Raw genomic sequence first — 26,376 nt, forward strand, 5'->3', positions numbered from 1 at the left:
TTGGGGTATGTAAGGCAATCCTCACTCTGACCTTAGCCTACCTTTCCAGCCTCATTCTCAGCTGCATGATTCTGAGTGCTTTCTATTCTAGTCCCGTGAGAGCACTGGGTGGGTACACTTCACTGCCTTTCTTCATACTGGTTCTTTAACCTGTGCTATTTTCCCCCCATTCTTTTTATTTTTAAGTTTATTTATTTATTTATTTAGAGAGAGAGAGTGCGCACGTGCACGTGTGCAGGAGTAGAGGCGGGGCAAAGAGAGGGAAAGAGAGAATCCCAAGCAGAGCCTGTGCAGTACAGAGCCTGACTTGGGGCTTCAACTCATGAACCATTAGACCATGACCTTAGCTGAAATCCAGAGTAGGATACTTAACCCACTTAACCACCCAGGTGCCCATCCCCTTTTTTCCTAATACGCATACTATCTTCTTGGGAACACTTCCCTTGATTGCCTTATCAGAAAAATTATTACTTTTTCCATGCTTTGAGAGCACAATGTGTTGTTTGCATGCCTTTCATTCTCACTTGAGCTTATTCGTCTTGAAGCTGTGGACCATTTTTTATACTCATCTGTTTGTGTCATATAACGTTCAGTACAGTACATGTCACTTAGCACTTAGAAACATTTGTCTAAGGAAGCTCTAATCCCCTCTTACTCTTTTCACACTTCTCTAGGGGGAAAAAAGAAGTAATTAGTCAACCTTCAGAAGAGGACAAGTTCCAGGACCTCAAAGTAGCAACAGCAGAGGCAATGTGAGTATTTATGAAGGAAAGTTTTTTTTTTTTTTATGTTTATTTTTGAGAGAAAGAGAAAGAACATGAGCAGGGAAGGGCAGAGAGAGAGGAAGACAGAATCCAAAGCAGGCTGCAGGCTCTGAGCTGTCAGCACAAAGCCTGGCATGGGGCCTAAACCCACAAACTGTGAGATCATGACCTGAACTGAAGTCGGATGCTTAACTGACTGAGCCTCCCAGGCGCCCTGCACAAGAGAGTTTTATAGTGAATGGGAATGACTTCAAGGTCATCAGGAGTGGTCTCGAGACTGTATGGACAAGGGTCTCATTTGTAATTGAAATTCAACAATTAGTATTAGTAAGAGTTACTCTCTGTATTGTTATCTTGCTGAGATAATTGTTAAAAGAGTTGAAAAGTAACATTTATTCCAGATAAGTATGTTTAACCAGTAGGTTTGCTTAGCGTGAAATAATTTGTTTTTAAAAAAAACACATGGAACATAAATTTCATACTTGTCTGTATTGTGTAGGACCAAGCTTCAGGACCCACTGGTTTTGTTTGAACCCACGTCTCTGAGAACGGTTTTACAGGAGTGGCTTTCACAGTTAGAAAAAACATTTGCCATGAAGGACTTTTCAGACATTTCAGATACTGGTAACTCATCCGTGGCATCAAACCAGGATGTGCTATTGTTTGATGAGTCAAAAAAGGGAGTATTAGATGAAGATAATGAAAAAGAAAAAAGTGACTCTTTAGGCAATGAAGAAACTGTTGATCAAACAGTATGTGAATCTGCAAGTAGTCTGAAGGAGCCCTTGGATGACCTTTTCCAAGTGTGTTCTCCATGCAGCATAGCCAACGGTCTTCAGAAGGATCTGGCTGAATTAGCAACGCTGTGCTTGGAATTGAATGTGTTGAATTCTGAGACCAAAAACGCAAGTGGACATGTGGACCACGCTCTGCAGCAGTACTCTCCTGAGGTTCTGGCTTGTCAGTTCATAAAGAAGTACTTTTTTGTCCTGGACTTGAAAAGAGCAAAGGAGAGTATCAAGCTTAGTTACGCTAACAGTCCTTGTGTTTGGGATACTTTTATTGAAGGATTGAAAGGTAATAATCAGATTGCCTTATCAAATAGAAATCATTGTAGGGGACAGTAACAATCTTAGCATTTTTGCATTGAAAAAAAAAGATTTCAGTACAGAATTACTTCTATTCTGGTCAACCTCCATTCTGTTCCCCACTCAATTTAATTTTTTGATAGTTCTTGAAACATTAGTTTAGTTTACAACTGCATTGTAAGAAGTTCATTTTATTTCTCTTACAGTCATACCCAGAAAACATATAGCAAAGTTGGAGAAGTGGGATTCAAATGAAATGTTATACAAATGCAGTCATATAAAATCAAGAAAATAATTTATGTAACTTACTAATGGAGAGATAATATATGCCATTTTTTGAGTACTTACCGTCTGTCACATATTATGCTAAACACAGTAAGGAGGCTTCATTTCATTTCTTAGCATTATTTTCAGAGTGGAGGGTGTTATTCCATTTAATGGGTGAAGAGACGGAGGCACAGAGTTTAATAATTGAGTAGGCTAAACTGCTGTGATAAATATATTACAATAACTCTGATATAGTAGAAGTTTATTTCTTGTTCATATAATATCCAGGATAGGTTCCAAAGTCAGTGGGGAGACTCGCTTCCATATGGTAATCCAGGGTTCCAATTTAATTTGAAGGTCCTTAAAAGTAGATATTGCATCCTTTCCTTTTTTATCTGTCCTCTAGTGCTTAACTATTGTGCCGTGCATCCAGTAGATCCATGACTAATGATTGTTGACTGAATGTGTTCATGAACTGAGTATTTACAGCTATGAGATGAAAGGGAAAGGATGTGCTTTCTCTTTCAGAAATGGCAAGTTCCAGTCCTGCATATATGGAGATGGAAGAAGGAGACCTACCAACAAGCTTAAAGTTAGTGAATGACTCAGTCCCCTTTGACAGTCCTTTGTTGATTGCTTGTGCCGCCCGGTAAGTTGTCTTCTGTGCCTTTTATATGAACTAAAGCATGGTGTTTTGGTTTTCTTTTCATCTTAATCTCTCAAGTTTTACTCAGCTGTATGGTGGGCAGCTTCTTGTCATTTTTTTTTTCTTAAAAAAACTTTTTTTCAAGGTTTGTTGAAAGACAGAGTGCAAGCTGGGGAAGGGCAGAGAGAGGGGGAGACACATTTATTATTTTTTTTAATGCTTTATTTATTTCTGACAGACAGTCAGTGTGAGCAGGGGAGGATCAGAGAAAGAGGAAGACACAGAATCTGAAGCAGGCTCCAGGCTCTGAGCTAGCTGTCAGCACAAAGCCCGATGCTGGGCTCGAACCCACGAACCGTGAGATCGTGACCTGAGCCAAAGTCAGATGCTTTTAACCGACTGAGCCACCCGGGCGCCCCAGGGAGACACAATTTAAAGCAGGCTCCAGGCTCCTTGCTGTCAGCACAGAGCTCAACTCAGGGCTGGAACTCACGAACTGTGAGATCATGACCTGATCCAAAGTTGGAAGCTTAAACGACTGAGCCAGCTGGGCATCCTGATTGTCATTTGTATTTCTAATAAATGCTTAGATAATGTAACCAAGTTACATCATCTCACTGACATTGGAAACTAACTGGTTTTGTTTTTAAATGCAGATTGTATGAAAAGTTTGGAGAATCTGCTCTTCGGTCCTTAATCAGGTTTTACCCATCTATTTTGCCTTCGGATGTCATGCAACTTTGTCATCGTCATCCTGCTCAGTTTTTAGCCTATTTGGACAGTCTGGTGAAATCAAGGCCCGAAGATCAACGGTGAGAAGCGAGAATATTTGCAGACTCTTCTGTCATTTGATAGGGCATTGTTTCCCTTGGTATAAGCCATTGTAATGTTCTTACTGCCATCTGCCACCCAACTGAGGCACCTGTTATGGAGAGGGTGATTTTGGCAGTCATGTACCATTTGTTCACAGTCCACAACACACACCATAAATGTGCACATAGCACACCTCTCTTCACTCTGTCTCAGGGATTCTCAGTCATGATCATTGTAAAATTAAACCCCTGCTTCACATCCTCCGCTAAGGCAGATAAACTTCCTTGTTGTCTCTGCCACCTCTTTGTTGATAATATCTCAGCTTTTTGTGGGGTCTCATCTTTTTGTGGCTCTTAGTCCCAGATCTTCATCTCTTTTTTTAAACTGAGGTTTCATTTCCTATTTCCACACGGCTCTTGGTTTCAACACCTCCCCCCACCCTACCCTTTCTTCTTCTCATTAATTTACGTTTGCCCTATTGGCTTTTTATTTCTCTTTTGTTTTAGGCCTTTTGGCATTTTCCTTATTATCTTGAGCTCAGCTCTTCATTTAATAGGCTATTAGACTTTCACCAGCATTTCTAGACATTTTATAGCAGAGGGTTTTCAAGTTATTTCATCTACTACTTTGATCCCCTGATAACATTTTCTTTACATGTCCACATTTTATGTTTCCTTTCTCAGCATGAAGATTGGTGATTTTTCTCCCCGACTTTCTTTTAGGCCATCCTTCCTTGAGTCCCTTCTACAGCCAGAATCTTTAAGGTTGGATTGGCTGCTTTTGGCACTGTCCCATGATGCTCCCCCAAGCACAAGCACTATGGATGATGAAGGAAACCCCAGGTATAAAAGTTCTCCTTCCAGCTCTGATGTTCTTCTGGAATGGAACTGCTTTATTCACATGTAGCATTCTGGGCTTACTTCAAGAATAGCTATAGAAGAGACTGACCCTAGTCATATAGTAATGAAACTGAGTGTACTTCTTAGTGGTTCTGAACATTTTTTGAGTTACAGATATCTGATGATTCCTCTCAGAAAAATGCACATCCCTGCACAATTTTGCACATGATTTCAAATAATTAAGCTCTTTCATGAGTCCACATTAAGAGTCCTTGATGATTAAACCTGTATTAGAGGAAGGAAATTATGTTTTCTTCCTGGAACTTTCTAGGCATAACTTGATTTGGGACTAAAAAAAATAATTCATAAGAAATACATACTAATTTGTGTAATGTATTAGAAGTGTCTCTTGTGTTTACCTCTGGGAGAAGCTTTTTAAAATCCCCCCGTGAGGCCATCTTATTTGCGTAGTCAAAGGTCTAGAAGGACATATGGTGCCCTGTCTATGAGTGATGAATTATAGTCTCCTTTCTTTTGCTTTTGATTACCTAAAATGTCTAATTTTGAAAAATGAACAGATATTTGTTACAGAAAAAATAGCTCTTTTTAATTTTTCAAAAGCCGAGTAAAAATGTTTAAAAAACATAGTAATAATAGATATAATGATGTAATGGATATTATAAAAACATATTAATGACAATGAGAAAAATTTGTCAATTATATAACAAATATAATTAAACTCTATACTTAGTATTAGATGGTGAATAAGCATTTTGTAAACTGTGTTTCTTCTCTAATTCACTGAGAGTTGTTCATTTCACAGGCCCCATTCACACTTGTTTTCCTGGGGTTACAGTCAGCTGGTGCTTCATCTCATTAAATTACCTGCAGATTTTACAACCAAAGAGAAAATGACTGACATCTGTAGGTCTCATGGGTAAGTGAGAATTGTTTTAGAAGCTGAAGATTAGAATCTTCATTAATAACTTTGTAGTGAAGGACCTGAATTGATATGTTTTATCATTTGGGAATTCTCTTTACTACAGAGAAATAACTTTCATTTTAAGTGATAGTGAAATAAATACCTTTTTCCTTTAAAATTTTGTACATATTTTTCTTTTGTGTAGAAGACATTGACCCTTGCTAATTCCTCTCTCCCCTTGGTCCTTGGTAACTAGCTCCAGTTCTCAGGCATGTAGACAGTATTTAATTAAGCACCAGACTATGTGATAAGACTTAAAATTGATACAGGTTTTCTGAGAAGAGAGAGATTAGAATGTGCTCAATTGAATTGTTGGTGAAGGACTTAGGGAGGTAAGTCCCTAAGTTACCTCCTTTACTTTGGAGGTAAAGCCCTGAGAGCAGGATTTGTATGGTAAAGGAGCCCAAAGGGAGGGTGGGTCAGGTGAGAGAAACACAATAGCAAGGGCATGAGAAACTGACCATTGCTTTTTATCCATACCACATATAAGTTATTTATTGCCTGGCACTGTTATCCTATGGCTCCACCTGGATTATAATCTTTTGGAGATAGGGACTTCTGTCTTTCTTTTTCTTCATAATTCCTAATTCATACAGGGCTAGGTACTTGATACATATTTGTTTATAGATAATAAGGGATGAAACTAGCCAGGTGTGGTGGGTGTTGAGATCATGTAGGACCTTAAAAGCTCATCAGAAGGATTTAGTTTTCAGTAGAGATTGTTTAGGTTTTTTGGCACAACAATGACATGATAAAAATCTTGCTTTCTGAAAATCCTTTCTGGTGTCATACACAGAAGGATTGGAGATAGGCGGGCCAGCTAGGAAACTGTTGCAGTAATTCAGGTATGACTGAATTGGTGATTAGTATAGCAGCAGAAGGAGCACATCCAAGGGTCATTCTGAAGGAAAATACAGTGGGACTTAAAAGCAATGGGTATAGCAAATAAAAGAGGGGGACAAGTCAAGGAGAACTTACAGAGTTTGCATATTTGGGGAAGAAATCTGAAAGTTTATAAAGTAGACATAAGCCTACACATCTCATAACTGGTGCTTGGCCTCAAATATCGGTATTTATCTCTAGCGTTTATTCTTGTTTCTTATACATTCTAGATTGAGGCTGTCTAATAGAATGGTCTGTGACAATGGAAATAATCCTATTACAGTGTCCATTAGCCACTTGTGGCCATTGAAAACTTGAAATATGGATTAGTCAACTGAAGAACTGACTTTTTATTTTTATTTAATTTAAATTTAAGGCTAGTGTCTACTGGACAGCACAACTCCAGATAAATTCACTGTTTTTATTCCTTTCTTCAACTTTGGTTTCTTTAAAGTTTCTGGCCTGGATATCTTACTCTTTGTTTGGAGCTGGAGAGAAGAAGAGAGGCCTTCAACAACATTGTGTGTCTGAATGATATGAGCCTGATGGAAGGGGATAATGGTATGTAAATCCCAATTGGTTACTCTTGGTTGTAGTATTTTGGAAGCCACTGCAGACTTTTTAATAAGGAAACTTGGTTGAACATTTCAGTGATCCTGTATATAATTCTGGCTAGCCGTCAGATTTATAGAGGTTTGTTTTGTCTGTCTGTTTGTTTATTTATTTATGAATGAGAGAGAAGCGTGAGCAGGGGAGAGCAGAGAAAGAGAGAGAATCCCAAGTAGGCTCTGCACTATCTCGGCTTGATCTCATGAACCATGAGACTGTGACCTGAGCCAAAATCAAGAGTTGGATGCCTAACCAACTGAGCCACCCAGGTACCCATTGTTTTGTTTTTTATCAATACCACTTAGTATATTACAAAATCATAATTAGGAGTAAACTATAGGCAATTTTTCTATCAATGAGTGCCTACTATGTATACACTGGGTACTTTCCCATTTGCTGTTGAAATGAGATAACAAACCATTGGGATATTTCCTGTTACTTCTGTTTTGCAGAAGTTATGACTGAGGCCTAGTGGAAGGACAGTCTGTTTCCCCAAAGCCATACAACTGATGGAGCAGGTGTTCAGACCCAGGTTTGACTTGTCTCTAAAGTTTGTGCTCAGATTCTTTTTTCTGTGCCATGTTGCCTTTTGCACAGCCACCAGTTCAGTATCATTAAAATGAGAGGCGCTTGGGTGGCTCAGTCGGTTAATCGTCCAACTTCGGCTCAGTGCTCTGAGCTGACAGCTAGCTCAGAGCCTGGAACCTGCTTCGGATTCTGTGTCTCCCTCTCTCTCTCTGCCCCTCTCCTGCTCACACTGTCTATATCTCTCTCAAAAATAAATAAAACGTTAAAAAAAAAAAAAACTTAAAATGGAGTGGCAGCCAGCTTTCCCTAAGCTTTCACAGATGTTTAGATACTTAAAAATTATTTTTTAATTTTCATCAATCCAACACAGATAAAATGACAGAAGGCCATGGCTTTGACACACTGATATCTGAGGTCTGAGAGTCCATCTTGGTCTTTTTTCTCGTGTTGCCTTATTCCTTTCAGTGCAAAGATGCCAGCTGCGTGACATAGGGTCCTTCATTCAGTAGTGTGATGTACAGCCTTTTCAGCCCTATGGGAGTGGGAGAGGGAAAGCTAGAGCAAAGAAGCCACTTGATGAGCAAGTGTTAGCTTCAGATGTCCCAGCCATTGCAAAGATCATTACCATCTTTGTTTCAGAAATGAAGAAGAGGGACAGGTGGTTGTGCAGGACTAGAACTATAAACACACCTACCTTTCTGAAAAATAACCAGAACAGTTAAGATATACGCGGTTTATGTTTTTAAAGTCATGATGCAATGTTTGTTATAGATAAAAACTAAAATTAAGAAAGCATAAACAGGGGCGACTGGGTGGCTTAGTCGGTTAAGCATCTGACTTTCGCTTAGGTCATGATCTCGCGGTTCGTGGGTTTGAGCCCCGCGTCGGGCTCTGTGCTGGCTGCCAGCTCAGAGCCTGGAGCCTATTTCAGAGTCTGTATCTCCCTCTCTCTCTGACCCTCCCCTGCTCACGCTGTCTCTCTCTCTCTCTCTCGCCTAGAAATAAATAAAAATTAAAAAAAAATTAAAAAAAAAAAAGAAAGCATAAACAAAATAAATCCCACTTAAAATCCTTTCTGCCCAGATAAAAAGACTCTGCATATTTTGCTAATAAAATGATAGCAGCTGTTTTTACCCTTGGTGTGTTAAATGGGGGTCTCTTGTTGATACTTGTCTTTCCCTGTAACTCATACTAATCGCTCTTCAAGGCATGCCAGATGTGTATCTCATATCTGTCTACTTATTTTTGCTCCGCCATAGCTCCCTGGTCCTAGCTACTTGCCTAGATGGCTACAGTCACCTCAGAGTAGTCATCTGGTTTCCATTCTCTCCCACCTTTAATCCATTTTCCCTACAGCAGCCAGAAGGGTTCTTTAAAACAAAAATTGGATGATGTGGCTCCCCTCCTTGAAACGTGTTATGTGGAACTCAGAATAAAATCCAGGCCTTTGTGCACAGTAGGCTTTTCTTTGAGTTCTTAAATTCCAGTAATGTCCTGTGTCAAGTTGCCTTCTGTGTTTCCTTTGTCAGAAATGCAGGCTCCTTCACTGTCCATTCCCAGCGCCCTGCAACCTCAGTCTTGTCCATATGTGAGCCACGGGCATGTGCCTCTCTAAACTTGACTGGTCTTTCAGCTCTCTGCTCACCTGTCCCATCCTCACAGAGCCCTTCTTAGATCCTCCCCCAAACCTCCCATTTTCTCTGATGGTTCCCTGATCTTTTCGTTTATTGCACTTAGCCCAGTTTATAAGTATAGATTTAGCTCTGTGTTTATACCTCCTTTTCTAGACTGAGCTCCACAAGAGTGTAGGGGTCAGCATATCTGGGTGGTCCCGCACTGCACAGCAGGTGCACATCTAGCCTAGACCGTACTCAAGGAGTTCCTAAGTGAGCAAAATGAAGAATTTTGAAGTTAATATCATGACCTCTCCTTATCATGAATTATTTATTCAACAAATGTTCAGGAAAACAACTTTGTGTTAGGATGATGAGATTATGTTCCTACGTTTTGGTGTTAAACATTTTTCCAAATGGTTTTGACTGTCTCCTATAGGCAGGCAGAGCGTTAAGAGCCATTAGAGCCAAAATTGTGTGTTTCTGTGTGTTTGTGTAGGTTGGATCCCAGAAACTGTGGAGGAATGGAAGCTTCTCCTACATCTCGTACAGAATAAGAGCACGAAGCCAGCCCCCCAGAAGTCACCAAATGGGAACTTCAGTGATGGGCCTTCTCCCATCAGTGTGGAAAATGTGGCTCTCCTGTTAGCTAAGTCCATGGGCCCAGATCGCGCCTGGTCACTGCTACAGGAATGTGGTTTGACCCTTGAGCTGTCACAGAGGTTTACTAGAACCTGCGATATCCTAAGAATTGCCGAGAAAAGGCAGAGGTAATACCCTCTGCCCGTGTCATGCCCTCTGCACAGGTGCCTGGGGAAAGTGGAAGTTCAGAGTTTTTCAGAAGGGGTGGGGCTGTAGAGATCATTCAGTTCCACCCCTCACAGATGAGGAGACTGAGACTCCTCTGCTAATTAAGGTGATTAAAGGAAGAGGCTAAAGTAATACTGTGTTTCATACTCGTGACCGAGACATTCTGGATTCATGGGACTACTCAAATCTGCTGTGTGCTCAGTTCTTTTTTTTTTTTTAATTTTTTTTTTAATGTTTTATTTATTTCCAGGAGAGAGAGAGACAGCGTGAGCAGGGGAGGGTCAGAGAGAGAGGGAGATACAGACTCTGAAATAGGCTCCAGGCTCCGAGCTGGCAGTCAGCACAGAGCCCGACGCGGGGCTCGAACCCACGAACCGCGAGATCATGACCTAAGTGAAAGTCGGACGCTTAACCGACTAAGCCACCCAGGCACCCCGTTCAGTTCTTTAAGACAGATGTTAGTACCAAATATCAAATTGTCTCAGGGATTTTTTTTGTTTTTGTTTTAATTTTGGTAAAATACATAAAAAAATTGTAAAAAATTAAAAAAAAACTTTAAAAAAAAAGGGGGCGCCTAGGTGGCTTAGTCGGTTAAGCATCCGACTTTCGCTTAGGTCATGATCTCGCAGTTCGTGGGTTTGAGCCCCGCGTCGGGCTCTGTGCTGACTGCCAGCTCGGAGCCTGGAGCCTATTTCAGAGTCTGTATCTCCCTCTCTCTCTGACCCTCCCCTGCTCACGCTGTCTCTCTCTCTCTCTCCTAGAAATAAATAAAAATATAAAAAAAAAAACAACACTTTAATTTTGGTAAAATACAGATAAAATAAATTTACCATCTTAACCATTTTTAAGTGTTTAGTTCAGTAGTGTTAAGTATGTCCATATCATCTTGCAAAACTTAACTTTACCCATTAAACAACAACTCCTCTGACCCCCTCCACGCAGCTTCTGGTAACAACCAGTCTATTTTCTGTCTCTATAATTTTGACTACAGTAGTCTCTTTGAGACCCTGCTTTCAATTCTGGGTATATACCCAGAAGTGAAATTGCTAGGTCATATGGAATTCTATTTTTAATTTTTTAAGGTACTGCCATACTGTTCTCCATAGGGTTACACCATTTTCCCACCAGTAGTGTGTAAGGATCTGTTTTCTCCATATTCTCACCCACAGTAGTGATGTTAGTTTTTTTGATAGTAGCCATCCTAATGGGCATGAGGTGAGAAGTATTTTGGTTTTTATTTGCATTTCCTTCAACAATTAGTGATGTTGAACATCTTTTCATATGCTCATTGGCTGTTTTATATCATCTTTGGAGACACTTAAAAAATTTTATTTCTTAATGTTTATTTTTGAGAGAGAAAGAGTATATGTGTGAGCAGGGGAGGGGCAGAGAGAGAGAGGGAGACACAGAATCCAAAGCAGGCTCCAGGCTCTAAGCTGTCAGCACAGAGCCTGACACAGGGCTTGAGCTAATGAACCATGAGATTATGACCTGAGCCGAAGTGGGAAGCTTAATCAACTGAGCCACCCAGGCGCCCCTGGGAACATTTCTATTCAAGTCTTTTTGCCTGTTTTTAAATGGTTTTTGTTATTGTATGAGGTTTTTATATATTCTGGATATTAACCCTTTATCAGATGCATGGTTTGCAGGTATTTTCTCCTATCAGGATGCCTTTTCACTGTGTTGATTGCGTCTTTTGATGAAACAGTCAACTTTTTGAATCCTTTAATTCTTCGTGAGTTAAAAATTTTTTTTTTTTATAAAGAGAACTACTGAAAACTAAATGTGCTTGTTTTTTTTCTTTGGGATTTCAGAGCCTTGATACAAAGCATGCTTGAAAAATGTGATCGGTTTCTCTGGTCTCAGCAGGCCTAGTGGAAGAAGATTCATCACAATGTCATAACATTTTGAGAAAAACTGAATCATGCTCCTGAGCCTCCTGAGCACATTTGTTGTGGAAGGAAAGGTACCCCCTCAAAACCCTGCCACCTTCCTGGGAATACTTTTGTCAGTGTCCATACCTTCTGTGTTTGTGGCTCTGTGACCTCAGTGTTTCTCAACCAGGGATCGATTTTGAAAAGAATCAGTCCTTGTTTACTGAATCGAAGTGCCCTGGGGTCAGAATGTGAAAGTTCACAGCTGAACTACAGTATTGTTTTCCCCTTGCTAGTGAATCGGGGGAATTATTTTCCTATTGTGACTCTTGATATAAGAGCAGAAGTTTCTCATCCTGCTTATAGGAAGACAGATAGTCATTGGCAGGAGTTGGATTTTTTTTTAATATATCTTATCTGGGATAGTTGAGAAATTATTGAAATAAAACCTGCCATAATAGAATTAACACATGAAATAAGTGAAACACTGAAGATACAAATTAGATATTTACATGAAATGGCCCCATATTTAAATTGAGCTAATTTAAAATATATTTTTCTCCAGTATTTGACATTTTCTAACCTGAGCCTATATACAAATGACTAATTTAATACTAGAAATGTTTTATCTCAAATCTTTCCTAAACAGTGGTCCAAAGGAGTCATGCACCTTTAAAAATTATTTTTTGAAAGCCATAATAAAGGAAAGCTAAGTACTAACAAAGACTGCAACAAGCACTTGTGTCATTGAAGCCATGCACTAGAATGCCTCCGTCAAGCTCCTGTATGTTTACATAGCATGTTACGTGAATGATACATGTAAAATCTGGTTAAGTTTTTATTTGAATAGAATACAGACATGAGGTTTATTGTGAGCAGTTTGCAGGAAGGTATTGGAGTAAGTTCAATGTGGAGTAAAAAAAAGTGTTGGATATGTTGAATGTTTCACTTCTGTTTTTCATTCAGAACACAGCCAAAGAACTGTAGACAAAAATTGCTGTCACACTTCCACATGATACTCGAATATCATGTAACCAGATGGGTTGAAGACATTGTCAGAGAAAGGAGACTTCACAGAGTTTCTTAGAGTTTGGGAAACATGGAAAACCTAACGACTGTGGTCTACAGTGAGGGTGGGGGTGGAGTGTGTGAGTGAGTGAGTGAGTGTGTGTGTGTGTGTGTGCGCGCGCGTGTGTGTGTGGTGTTTTCCCTTACCAAGAAATTTTCTGACACCAGTTGGGTGTCCTACAATGCAAGCCAATTCTGACACTATTGACCCAGAGGTAGCATTAGATCCCACAGGTAAAGGGCAAGACTGTCCTCCACTTTAGGCACTAATTCAAAATCCAGGTTGTTAACTATACTTCTGACCAACTGGCTATAAATCAGAGGTCTTTATGACTCCCTCCTTGGGTTTGATGGTTTGATTAATTTATTAGAGCAGCTCCCAGAACCCAGAGAAACATTTTATTTACTAGATTGCCAACTTCTTATAAAAGGAACCACCAGATAGAAGAGATGCATAGGGCAAGGTATGGGGAAAAGCATAAGGAACTTCCATGTCTTCTCTAAGATCCACCTTCTCCAAATCTTCACGTGTTCCCCAGTCTAGAAGCTCTCTGAATCAAGTTCTTTGTGGGTTTTTTATGCCTTCATTGCAGGAGGACGATTGACTAAATCATTGGTCATTAGCGATTGAATTCAATGTCTAGTCCCTTTCCCTTCCTGAGATGAGGGGTGGGCTTTGGGGGGTGAGACTGAAAGTACAAGACACCTCTGTGGTACTTATCACTTGGGAGGTTCTAAGGGCTTTAGGAGCTCTGTGCCAGAAATGGGAGGAAGACCAAATATATATCTCTTACTATAAATCACAGTATCATACCTTCCCATTAGCACCAGCCGGATTTGGGTTGTATTGGATTATGTTGAGTGTGAGTCTGTACTAAAGTAAAGATCAAGAGCCCTCCCTTCACTATCTTTCAGCTTTTGTCATTACATTATGACTGTCCAGAAGAGCCCAGAAGAAATCTCAGGAGAAGGAGACAGCCTGAACTGGCACAGTGATGCAGTCATTTCCTAGCAGATTATTCTAGGGCATATTACAGCAGTCCTCATTTGCCAAAAGGGTACAGAGAAATTTATGGCAGTAAAAAAAAAAAAAAATTGCATCATCAGAATTTATTTTCCAAAGTAAACCAAGCAACAACAACAAAAACCCCCTTCAGTTAAATGTTTAAATTTCATCAGTCTAGTTGGCTGTTAGGCAGTGTTTTCAAACAACTTGTATCTTTCACTTGCCTAAAGATTCTAGACAGTGATTCATGGTTGCATCACTTTTAACAGGGCCAGGGAGTTGCATAGTGGCTGAGAGCTTGGGTTCCGAGGCAGATTGTCTAGCTTGGAATATTGCTCTGTGTCTTTGTAAGGGACCTTGGGGGAGTTACTTTGTTTCTCTGAGTTCAAGTTTTCTCATCTATAATAGGGGGACAGTAAGCACTCAGGATAGTGTGAGAATTAACTGAGGTCATGAATGTGGAGAACAGAGCACGGTGCCTGGCACATAGGTTAGAGCCACCTGTTAGTGACAGATGAGACTCAAGTGCAGGGCAGTAGTGCTTGTGACCGGTGCACAGGGAATAAATACTAGCTGTTGTTTGAAAGGTGTGGAATATCCTTTTACCCGGTAGTGATCAGACCCATGTAAACTGGTTTGTATGAATCCGAGAGAGTGGGAAGACCAAAATTGAAGTTAATAATTTCCTTCTGGTGTTAAATTTGCCCCCGTTCTGCCCAAGGCTCAAAGCCTTATAGTCGTTCTTGCCTCTCCCCCTTCTCAACCTCACTTCCGGTTACCAGGTGAGCCCTTTCAATACTGTGGTGGTGGTTTCCAGGGGTCGTTTTTTCTCCAGTCTCCGCTGCTGCCCATCCACATTCTCGTTACTCCTTGCTTGTCTGGACACTTGCAGCGGTCTTTGTGACCTTTCTTTCTTCACGCCTAAAGTCTTGCCTTCCCCACTGCCACCACTCAGCCTCAGCTCCTCAGAGTGTAAGCACCTGGGTGTCACCCACCTGAAGTGATTGCCAAACCTGCTGTACATCAGAGTCACCACAGGAGCATGTGCAAGATGCTGGTGTCAGGGATCTTGGCCTAGACCTGGAATCTGTACAGCTAAGGTCTAGTTTAATCCTCAGCTGGCCTCTCACCCCAATTTCGTTCCTAGACTTAGTATCTCACAGTTATCCTGGTTTATAAATGAACCCCTGTTTTGATCCCATGGGAAGTTAATTGGAGATCCACTGTGAAAATCCTTGTCCTCTTGAGACCCGGCCTTAGTCATGCCTCTTCCCAGTCAGCAGCTTTCAGTGGCTCCCCTCTGCTTTTAAAATAAACCCAAATCCTTGAGCTTGTCATTGAAGGCCCTCCGTGACTTCTTTCCAAACTCAGTTTCTCACTTCCAGAGTTTGTTCCTCATCCTGGGTTCTCTGTTTCTTGGATACACGCTGCACTTGGACCTCTGGTTGTGCCCCTGCTTAACCTTGATGTGTGCTTTGCCCCTGTCCGCACCTGTTGAAATCCACGAGGGTTCTGTGCCTTCAGGTTCTATGTGTCAAGTTTGGTGGTTTTATTTTTTTGGTTGTTAATTTTTTTAATGTTTTATTTATTTTTGAGAGAGAGAGAGACAGTGTGAGCAGGGGAGGGTCAGAGAGAGATGGAGATACAGAATCTGAAACAGGCTCCAGGCTCTGAGCTAGCTGTCAGCACAGAGCCCGACATGGGGCTCGAACCCACTAACCGTGAGATCATGACCTGGGCTGAAGTTGGACACTTAACGGACTGAGCCACCCAGGCGCCCCAAGTTTGGTGGTTTTAAAATGTGATAAAATGCAGCTAATTTAAACCTTACCATCTTAACCATTTTTGCTGCAGAACAAGGAAACAGTAACTTTAGAGTGGGTTCAGAGCTTTTCCTACCCTTTCAGTTAGAAGAAACCTGCATACCACTAAACTTTCCGAATAACACTACAGAATTATAGCACAGTGCTGTGCTGCCGTGTGGTGATGAGGAGTCTGGAGTTTCCAGTCAGCCCTGGTCCAATGGACCAAATACAAACCACAGAAGGAGTCTGGAAAAATTTCCACTTGATAATTCTTTCCAGAGGGTTCAGAGAAGCACCTGGCACCACTGTGTCCTAAATACAGAGAATGTTTTCCCGTCTTGCTCAAGTAATACATTATTCTGAATCACTGTGAATATTCAAGTTAACGTTTCCTGCTAGTGGTGTGGCACCATTATCAATAGGCAGAGCCTGGGGTTAGTGACATAGTGTCAGTGGTTTTGATCCCCTGACTGTGTAGTTTTTCCTAGTAAACTACCTGTCTTCATTGCATGAGGCCTGTGTAGTTCTGCAGAGCCCCATACTTAGCAGGGGCCTGGGCTTGCTTGAGTGCCCTGCTTTCATCATCTTAGAATTTTTAATAATAATGCATTGCGACCCACGCATTGAGTAGCTGGCTCTGGCTGCCCCAGTAGGTCTGAGGTGGAGCCTGAGGTTTTGCATTTCCAACAGAATCCCAGGTGGTACTTTCTGGCTTCACCCTTTGAGTAGCAAGGCTCAGTCTGAAGTCAGGTAGCAACTTGGAAGGAATCTGAAGGACAGTATGGATCCAAGGCCCCTGGTAGCTGGATTCCTTGCCACATTAAGGGAAACGTGAATTTTTGTATTCCTTAAGCTTCTGTGTTTTTGTTACAGCAAGTTAACCTCACCCTAATTAGAGGAATTGAAATAGAGCCAGTCTCACAACTTGTTCCGTTCTCAGTTTATTTAGGCTTAAATAATTTCAGAGAAAGAGGCTTCTGTGAAGTATGCCTGGAAACTTGCCTCCAAATGTGTCAAACACAAGCTAAGACTCTCTGGTCCCCCTCTAGTGCTGGTGGGTTCCATTGGAATGGCCTTTATGGTCTTGGGGACTGGAGTTGAAGTTGGAAGTTAGAGGAGAAAATGAGGTGGTGCGGCCCGGGCTTACCAGAATTTGGTTTTGATGCTTGGAGACAAGCCCTAGCCAACAAAACTTGCTTCTCCTTGTCCTTCAAACCTGTCTCCTCTGGGGACCTTGTGGCTCATATATTCCGTGGATCCCTTAACCATAATGGTCATCATATCACCCTAATTTTACTCCAACCTCTGACAAACTACTTTTGTTGTGAGATAACAAAAACAAATCATCTTAAGCAAATACCATGTGGTGTGTAGCAGGTACAACCCTGTTGCTAAGGATGTCCCCATATCCCTACCAAGCCCGGTAGCACTCAGTCCCTCAAAGAGCACTGTGCTCCAGATCACATCCCCCTGGGGTGGCCCCTGGCTTGTGGCATCTCTAGGCTCATGCCTGATTCATTCCACAAGTCCATGGTAGCTTATGTTTCTCTGTCCTTCCTGGTTGCCCCTGCCTGTCTCCCTGTCTTGGCTAACCAGTATCTTTCCCTCTTTTCTCTTTTATCCTCAGCCTAAGATCCAATCAATCCCTTCATTCCTGAGTGAATTTACTGTCCATATATTGGAGATGCCTGTGCTCTTCTTTTTCCTTTCCTTTTTTCAACTTTTATTAGAGAGTACAAGCGAGAGAGGGGGAGACAGAGACAGAGAGAGAAAATATCTTGAGCAGCCTCCATGCTCAGAGAGAGAGAGAATATTTTAACCCGGCTCCATGCTCAGCACAGGGCTTGATGTGGGGCTTGATCCCATGACCCTAGGATCATGACCTGAGCCAAAATCAAAGAGAGTTGGATGCTCAACTTTCTGAGCCACCCAGGCACCCTGATGCCTATGTTTTTTCCATGAGCTTTAGAAAAGCACAGTGTTGGTGTATCAGATATGGCTTATGCACTACTTCAGATCCTCTGCCCCCCCCCTTTCCTGCAGCCACTTCTACAATGATGATTCCATCATTGATGAGCATTGAACCATTTCATGCAGGTGTAACCTGGCATCACCTGGCTTTGGGTCTGTCCCACAGGGCACTCAACGTCTATTCCACACACTAGGGAAACCCACAGAGCACTCAGCATGTGCGCAACCATGGAATGTAGAAAGGTTAATATTCAAGGAGTCACACTTGACCAACGGAGATGGAAACCAGTTGATAGGTGCTTTTCTTTTTTGAATCCTGGTGGATAGTGCTCAGGCATCTTTTACTACATTCCTTAGAAGGTCCCAATGGGATTGAGCTCTAGCTATCAGGCTCTTACTTGTGGCCTGCTCTGTAATACATCCTTATGTTGGCCATGCTCCCTCACTGGTCTACACCCCTGTCTCTTACTCCTGCTCACTGGGGTTGTTTCCAACTAGAGTACCGAAGAACCTAGGGGAGGTGGTAGGGGTGGTGGGGGTGAGGAGGGCAGGAGGTGGGAGGTTTCTTCTGTTCTTTGAGACTTTATCACCTAGACTTAGTCTGTTATTCAAGTGAAGGGTCCATTAGGTAAGAAATAGTAGATATCCAGCCAGCAGTGATGGTCTCTGTCCTGACATGACCTGCTTCCTTTTCCTTCCCCCTACTCTGATGTCCTCAGATCTCCACAGCTAAGCTCCCAGACCTCCCTACCTACAGGTGCATCTCAGCTCATGGCTTAGTGCACAAAGCACTGAAGGATCCTCAGTCTAACCTCTAGGCAGCCCTCCAGCTATAGCCAGGGAGAATGGCACAACCACACTTAACCCAATAGTGAGAGACCCCATGGGCCCAGGACCCATCAGATGGTGCCCCAAAAGCTAAGCAGAGTCCAGGTTGTGACCCGGCTGGGGCTTTGTATGCACCCTCACTGCTAACCTGCCCACAAAACCGGGCTGGGTCTTGACTAGTCTAAAATAACATTTCCATTTCTCCCCAAAACAATTTCATCAGTAGTGGAGGCTTTTATCTCCCTGACCTATTCACTGTAAATCCCCATCAGAGAACTAGGGAATACTATTACTTAGTAGTGTAGGTGAGTCAGACTGCCTGCATTCAGATCCTGGCTTTACCACTCACTAGAGCTGTGACCTTGAGCAAGTTACTCCTGCTTCCCTTCATCCTTTAACTCTGGATGCCCCTGCGCCAGAACTCACAGCCAAAGGGAGCTGTGAGGACTGTGGTTCAGCCTAGCCAAGCTGACACATCCAAACACCATCACTGGGGTGGGGGCGGGGGGTCGAAATTTTCATTTCTAATGAGAAAGCTTGCAAAACATTGCTAGGAAACTAATTTTTTCTAGGATAAAGTGAAATTATGTCAGCTTAGATGGTACTTTAGTATAGATTTGGGTATTCATCTTGAAGTAAAACATTACCACATTCTGCAGATGAAAACCTGTATCAAATCTCCCCACCCTCCACAAGTCCCAACATCACTCCCAGGTCTGTCATCCTGTGCAGAATGCTTTTCTTCCTGCTTCATTCATTCACTGAGTAAATGTTTACTGAGCCTCTACTATGTGCCAGGAGCTGTGGCAGGTACCCTGGATATAAGGATGACATATAGCAAGATACACCCCCTTTTTCCCCTTTGTGGTGAGTCCTGAGGACAATAATGTACAACAGTAGCAGGTACAACTGGGTTCCCTCAGGTTCCTTGTCTTCCCTTTCAAGTATTCAGCATCTCCTGACTATATTCTCTTTACCTTCCTTCCTTTCTCAGTAGTAACTCCTTAATCTTTTTCAGGTTAACCCATCATCTATGACCCTACCCTGACCCCTCCTTTTTTACTAATGAGTGAAAAAGTAAATTATTTCAATCATTCACTCATTCATTCATTCAATATGTGTTCTATTATGTACCACATACTTTGCATAGTGCCAGATATTTAAAGTTAAATGAGACAGAAATTATTAACAACTAGGATGGAAGACAGACCAAGGAAACAATGAAAACAAAACCAAAAAGAATAACAGAAATGTAAAGCAAGAAATNTTTTGCATAGTGCCAGATATTTAAAGTTAAATGAGACAAATTATTAACAACTAGGATGGAAGACAGACCAAGGAAACAATGAAAACAAAACCAAAAAGAATAACAGAAATGTAAAGCAAGAAATAAGAAAAAATCATCCTAGATATTGGTGCCTGGTAGGAAGGAAAGAATAGCCATGGGGTGACTCAGAGAAGGCCTCTCTGAAGAGTGATTTCACGTGAGAGATAGAAGGTGTGAAGGGAGCAGCCATGTGAAGAACAGGTGGATTGGGTGTTCTGGGCAGAAGGAACATCATGTGCAAATGTCCTGTGGCAAATTAGAGCTTGACTTTTTGGTGGAACTGAAGGAAGAACAATGTGNAGAAAAAATCATCCTAGATATTGGTGCCTGATAGGAAGGAAAGAATAGCCATGGTAGGTGACTCAGAGCAGTCAGAGAAGGCCTCTCTGAAGAGTGATTTCACGTGAGAGATAGAAGGTGTGAAGGGAGCAGCCATGTGAAGAACAGGTGGATTGGGTGTTCTGGGCAGAAGGAACATCATGTGCAAATGTCCTGTGGCAAATTAGAGCTTGACTTTTTGGTGGAACTGAAGGAAGAACAATGTGCCTGGAGAGCAGTGAGTCAGGAGGGTGTGACAAAAGAAGAATGTGATATAATGCAGAAAATTGAGGACTTCTTTCAGGAAGGTAGGAGAAGGCAGGTGTGCTGAACTTTGCTCACAGGCCTACTTGTACCGGGAGGAATATGTCAATTGTTTTGGGCTACCTGGAAGTCCATGGTGGACAAGAGTTGCTTTGCTGGCATGGTGGGTACAGAGGCCAGGCTGGAGCAGAATCAAGTGTGAGTCTGAAGGAAGGAATCAGACCGTGTAGGTGGGCTGTTCTTTCAACAAGTCATACCAGTAGGAGGAAGAGGAAAAGGGGCAGGAGTGCAGGGTGAGGTGGGCGAGTCTTATGTTTTCAATGTGGTAATTTATTGGGGAAACAGCTGGTGATGCATGGACCATGTAAGGTGGCTTGATCAGTTGAGCATGCGATTTCAGCTCAGGTCATGATCTAGTACTTGGCCTTGAGCCCCATGTCAGGCTTTGCGCTGACAGCACGAAGCTTGCTTTGGATTCTCTGTCTCCCTCTCTCTGTGTCCCTCCCCAGCTCATGCTCTCGCTGTCTCTCAAAAATAAACATTAAACATTTTTTAAAGTTATATTTATTATTAAGTATTCTCTACACCCAATATGACTCAAACTCACAACTTCGAAATCAATAATCATGCTTTTCCAACTGAGACAGCCAGGTGCCCAGAGGGAAGGTTAATATTAAGAATCATTAAGCAGTTACAGGAGATTGGCTACAAAGCAGTAACAAATGAAGGAATAAATTAAGGAAAGGGCCCTCAAAAAGCTGAGATTAAGGTCTTGTTAGGAAGTGTGGGGCTATAGTCCAATGCATGGCAGAAAAAGTTTACTGGGTGCCGCGGGTCAGAGTTGACAAGAGCGCCCCCACTGAGGTGACAACAAAACCTGCCAGAAGTTGATGTTGTCACTGTGCCACCAATTTCCTGATATATTTTGTTCCTGGGACCTTTTGAGTAAGACACCAAGTAATGGCAAAGAAAAACTGCTGTGGATACAGGTCTTAGATCGCATGGACAGAAACTGGTTTTAGCTGGGTTTGAAGGTGCTGCTGAGAAACCAGCACAAGATCAAGGTGGTGGTGGCCGGAGCAGGATTCCACAGTCCCATCCTCCCATGGCTGTGTCCCCTGAGGATATAATCAAAGAGACCCGGATGCTGAGGATAGAGAAGGAGACAGGACACATCTGACAGGACAGTAGGGTCTAGACACGAACAACCTGGAAAGAGCACTGGGGTAACCAGAGGGGCCTGGATAGGGCAGCTGGTCTGATCCAGGAAGGGGGAGTACAGGGCATCTGCCCTGTGTGACACTGACATGGTCACCCCCGCACCAAACATACGCCCACAGGCTCAGCCTGCACGTGGGTGTCCCTCCATCACCCCTGGGAACAAATAGGCAGTTCTTACATAACAGAACAACACGTATTTTTCAACAATCTCTTAAGCATTTATTAGACACCTGTTAGGTGCCCTACAACAGCATCTGTGGACAGAGAACTCAATGACTCGGTGTCTCTGCCCTCGGGGGCCTCCCAGCCCCTGTGCTGAGTGCAGAGCAAAGAGGAGGCTCAGTACTTGTCAGGCAGGCCAGCAGGTCGGAAGTGGTTGGGGTCTTTGCCGCTCCGGCCCCATTCATTGGCAGCCTGGTCAGCCTTCGAGTCCTCTGCTCCGTGGCCGCTGTTTCCATGCCTTAAAAAGTCTGTGAACCTCTGAGTATGCTCTCTGGCGTCGCTGGGGGGAGGGAGGCAGGTAGGAAGTTAATTAGGAGTTTTGCAAGGGATAGCTGAAGGGAGCCAAGGAAAGGGGCTAAAACACTGACCCCTGTCCCAGAAACAGACCACCTCAGCTGGGGCTGGTCCCTTTGCTGGATGAACAGCACTCAGAGGGGGAGGGTGGGGCCCACCCATTTCCCCCTGGCCTTGCTCTGGCTCCATCAGCCACTCACACCCCACACTGGGCACAGAGGGGAGGGTGGGCAAGAGGAGGAGGAGCCACAGTCTCTACAGGAGACTTCTCCAGGGCGTGGCCCCTCCTGGCTGGCTGTCCAAGGCAGCCATGCTCAGCTCACCCACCCCTGCATCCCCTGGAGCCCCGTTACCTGATCACTTTTGCCGCCCAAGCGCCCCCAGGTCCCCTCTGTGCGGCATCATAGTTCCCCCGGGCGTGGAAGTATTTGTCTGAATCTTTGTAATTGGCTTCTCTCATGTCAGAGTAGGCTCTCCACATGTCTTTAGCCCCTGGAAAGGAAAGAAAATGATGAGATGAAGGTGGTCATATCTTGGCAAAATAGAGAAATAAGACATTTTCCTCCCACTGATTCTAAGTTTCAGTCTTTGATAAAATCCTTGGAGATGATATTGGCTGGGATGAATATTCCTTTACCTTTCACATCCCTGGGTATATGTTCTGAGAGGCACACTTGGTGCAAGTTTTATCCTATTTGATTCCACTCTAAGTCCTGTTGGCTACTTTTGTTTGGCTGTGTGTGATGTGTGCCAACAAGAGGTGCGATGGTCTTTAAGGGATGCTTTGTCCCGCGATGACCTCTACCTGGACAGACACAGCCTGAGAACAAAGGCAAGTCAGAGGGAGGCTGCTGACCCAGACGCCTTCTAACCAGGTCAAGGGGAGAAATTATTTCTGTGGGCAGCATGATGACAACTTGGTCCTGAATATTTCTGAATGCCTGGAGTATTTTTAGCACCCAGCCGGTGGTTAGGGGGAGGTTCCCTAGAGAGATTTACAAAAACAGGGTCATCAGATGCAGAAAAAAGGGTAACTGGTCCACTAGCTCTAAGGTTCAGTGTCCTCCCCAGCAAATGGAGGAGGATATAGCGTTCCGCAGAGAGTTTATGCAGATGAATGGAGAAAGTGCACATACGACTTTTAGAAGATTGTAGGTGTTCAATATGCTATCACTTCCCTGGGCCTTAGGAAGGCTGGGACAAAAACCGTAATGGGACTAAGCTAAGAGGAAGATCAGGGAGTTACAGACTGAAGGAATCTGATCAGGCTACACTAAAATGAAGACTTTAAAAAAACAATGCAGAAGGTAAAAGAGAAAAACTTGCTGTCGAGTATAACCATAGTTTATGTAACATCCATGTATGCCATATCTTCATTTTCTGTTTATTATTTCTGGTATTTACAAATATCACTTTGTTGAGTGGTACGACATCATTTTTAACATTTATTTTTGAGAGACAGACAGAGTGCGAGCGGCAGAGGGCCAGAGAAAGCAGAAGACACAGAATCTGAAAGAGGCTCCTGACTCTGAGCTATCAGTCCAAAGTCCCATGTAGGCTCGAACCCACGATCTGTGAGATCATGACCTAAGTCGAGGACAGACAATTAAGCTGACTGAGCTACCCAGGTGCCCTGAGCGGTATTCTTCCTATATTTATTTCCTTCATGTTACTGATTTATATAATGCCTTGTGTCCATTGGCAAAAAATAGATTTCCAAAATGCCTGAGAGATGGGTCACTTTTGGGGCAGAGCTGGAGGTAGTGGTTTCCAACCTTTAGCGGCACAAAAAGCCACTGGAAGCTTGGTAAAGGCCAGATTTCAGGCTCAGCCCCAGAAACTGTGATTCAGCAGAGGGGAGTGTGTGGATCCGGTGTTCCACAATGCACCCCAGACCCCAGGTGATTCTCATGCAAGTGGTCCTAGAAAACCCTTTGAAAAGCATTGACCTAAGAGATGAAAAACCATCTGTAGCTGTGCCTTGTGAGAATTTAGAAAAGGCTGACAGCAACCTTTGTNTGCTGACGCCCAGGACCAGGGAGCACAATAGGATGCCCACGAAAAGCTTCATCCTGCTGCAGAGACAAGGAGACATGCAAGGAGGACACAGATTGGGTTTGGTTTGGTTTTGGGGGGAGTCATGCAGACCCACACCTGTATTCCAGAACTGAACCACACTCAATATTACCTATATCTATCTACACACACACACGTCTATACACATGCATGTGTACATATCTACCCGTAGCTATACATATGTGTGTAAAAATGTGTAGAGAGAGAGAAGTAGGCAATGCATGTACGTATATGTAGGCAGGTGGCACATAGATACATGGAGAATTCCAGAAGGTCCGGTTCTCCGTCTCATTTGCCCCGTTGGAATCCCAGTATGTAAGGTTGCACTGCACTTCTAATATAAACCACATTCCATTTCAGTCGTCCGCTATGAGCCCCGAACCCATTGTCAGAAAGTTTCCAGAGAGGCCTTTGGGGATTTTGTGACCGTGTACCCATCTGTAAAATGAGGATAGTGAGACAACGCACACATGTTTGCAGTATACCTGCTCTACCCATCCATGAACTCTGCAGAGGAAGTACACGACTAAATCCCAGTCCCAGAAAGAATTCACATCTGGGGAATTCGAATTGCCAGGATAGTAGATTCAGGAAGGAAGCATAGAGCGGGGACACAGCGCAAGAATGCCATTGGGTAAGAGAATCTGCACAGAAGCAAAGTGTTGGAAAGTTCTAGTGCCTCACCTTTGGCTGTCCCTTCCTGCTGTGGCTCCTGGTGAGGTTGAGCTGCCCGTGCCTCCTGTCTGTGACAGGGGCTGGCATTATATATACTGACACTCTCCTGGGGAATGGATAGGCAAGCAGGTTGGAAGCAAAACACTGAGATTCGGGAAATCCCTCTTGGCCAGAACACAGCATACAGAACATCAGGCTCCTTTGTCACGCCCATCTACATCCCCAGGTTGTGCAATCTGGCAGCTTTCAGGCATGTAGCAAACTTGGAAATTTCTGCTTGTTTCTGGTGTCACTGCTGGTAAGAAAGGTTTTCTTCCCCACCCAATAGTGTATTGAGAGTTGCTGTGAAGCATATTCCGAATGAGAAAAGAGATATGATTGCCTAAAGAATGAGAGAACAAAGGCAAATAGGGAGCAGAATGGGCTCCATTAAAGGGGTGGCTAAGGAGAAAGCCGGGACCCCAGGGAGCAGTAGTTGGGGAGGAAGGACAGACAACCAGGAAAATGAAGCTTCCAGAACCCAGTGGGGTGGACTTGATCCTGGAAAAGGGATTCTTCCGTGATCAGTTGTTATGGCAGCTCCTCGTGGCAGGATACAACTGAGGAACTGCAGTGTAGAAATGTGATACAGTGTCACTTAGGAAGGACACATAAAATGGTCAGGTAAGGGCCTCCTGGGTGACACAGTCGGTTAAGGGTCCAACTCATGATTTCAGCTCTGGTTACGATCTCATGGCTCATGAGTTCAAGCCCTGCATTGGCTTCTGCACTGACAGTACTGACCCTACCAGGGATTCTCTCCCTCTCTCTCTGTGCCTTTCTCTTTCTCTCAAAAATAAATAGTTTTAAAGAAATGATCAGGAAATAGCTGTTAAATTATCAGACCTGAAGATTCAGGAAGGGTGCAGAGAAAGCTGGGTCCTGCCCGCGCCGGGCGGTGTATTGATACAGCTGTTTTCAGCTGGAAAAGCAGGACTGGGCTTCACGATGGGAGTCAAGGAAGTTTGTGTTGGGAAGGAGTGCACGCAGGTGCCATCAGCCTGGTGGAGGCCATGGTCCACTCACCTACCCGTGACTGACCCTTCACGACAAAGGGGAAGTGTCAGGTAATCGGGCTGCCCTAGAGAAGAGGTGATGCATATGTAATGTGGTAGCAACAATGGGAGACCCAGTGGACAGACCTGCACCCAGTGTCCTCACAGGCCTGGGGCTGGACGCCTGAGGACGGCAGTAGGGCAAGGAAGGCCCAGCCCAGGGAGCTCACGGGTTCTGCCCCAAGTGTGCCCTGGAGAAGAGGAATATGAGCAGACATTGGAGATGCTCGTGCCTCCAAGCTGATGCAAATAAATCCTGAAGACTGGACAGCTTGGAACTGGGAAGATGGTGAATCACAGCCAGGAAGGAGGTGGGCCCCGTGTTCCACCTGTCACCCAGAGACGAAGCAGGATGCGGACCTCGGATTTGTTACAGGTCAGGAGGAGATCTGAGCAGGACATAGTGGAGGGGAGGCTGGCCCAGGATGAAGCAAATCAGGCAAGGAATGCACTGGTGTGAGACTATCTTAGGCTTAGATTGGAGCCTGCCAC

General features: G+C 43.4%; 3 protein-coding genes across 11 annotated transcripts in view; 2 read left to right on the forward strand and 1 right to left on the reverse strand.

Moving 5' to 3' along the window:
• The window catches only part of HPS5 (HPS5 biogenesis of lysosomal organelles complex 2 subunit 2), a 39,366-nt gene extending 26,714 nt beyond the window's left edge, over positions 1-12,652 (forward strand). For 5 of the 9 annotated variants that reach the window (XM_077761100.1, XM_077761104.1, XM_077761101.1 and 2 more), the window contains exons 15-23: positions 675-752; positions 1,264-1,841; positions 2,648-2,768; positions 3,422-3,577; positions 4,262-4,420; positions 5,241-5,354; positions 6,736-6,842; positions 9,531-9,801; positions 11,656-12,652. In XM_077761100.1, coding sequence (XP_077617226.1) covers positions 675-752; positions 1,264-1,841; positions 2,648-2,768; positions 3,422-3,577; positions 4,262-4,420; positions 5,241-5,354; positions 6,736-6,842; positions 9,531-9,801; positions 11,656-11,716 — 1,645 coding nt within the window. In that variant the 3' untranslated portion in view covers positions 11,717-12,652. Of the gene's footprint in view, positions 1-674; positions 753-1,263; positions 1,842-2,647; positions 2,769-3,421; positions 3,578-4,261; positions 4,421-5,240; positions 5,355-6,735; positions 6,843-7,020; positions 7,160-7,342; positions 7,397-9,530; positions 9,802-11,655 lie in introns of those variants that run through there. The other 4 variants (XM_077761105.1, XM_077761107.1, XR_013334361.1 and 1 more) reach the window with 3 other exon arrangements.
• The window catches only part of LOC144229143 (serum amyloid A protein), a 218,577-nt gene that overhangs the window by 166,059 nt on the left and 26,142 nt on the right, over positions 1-26,376 (forward strand). The window lies entirely within an intron of this gene.
• On the reverse strand, positions 21,777-24,890 carry LOC144229141 (serum amyloid A protein-like). The gene is made up of 4 exons (XM_077761109.1): positions 24,800-24,890; positions 24,020-24,114; positions 22,393-22,531; positions 21,777-22,025 (listed from the first exon to the last, which is right to left on the reverse strand). Exons 2-4 carry the CDS (start codon positions 24,108-24,110, stop codon positions 21,863-21,865), a joined length of 393 nt encoding a protein of 130 aa, XP_077617235.1. The 5' UTR covers positions 24,111-24,114; positions 24,800-24,890; the 3' UTR covers positions 21,777-21,862.

The sequence above is a fragment of the Crocuta crocuta genome, unplaced genomic scaffold, assembly GCF_008692635.1.
Source record: "Crocuta crocuta isolate KB4526 unplaced genomic scaffold, BGI_CrCroc_1.0 scaffold233, whole genome shotgun sequence".
NCBI classification, from domain to species: Eukaryota; Metazoa; Chordata; class Mammalia; order Carnivora; family Hyaenidae; genus Crocuta; species Crocuta crocuta.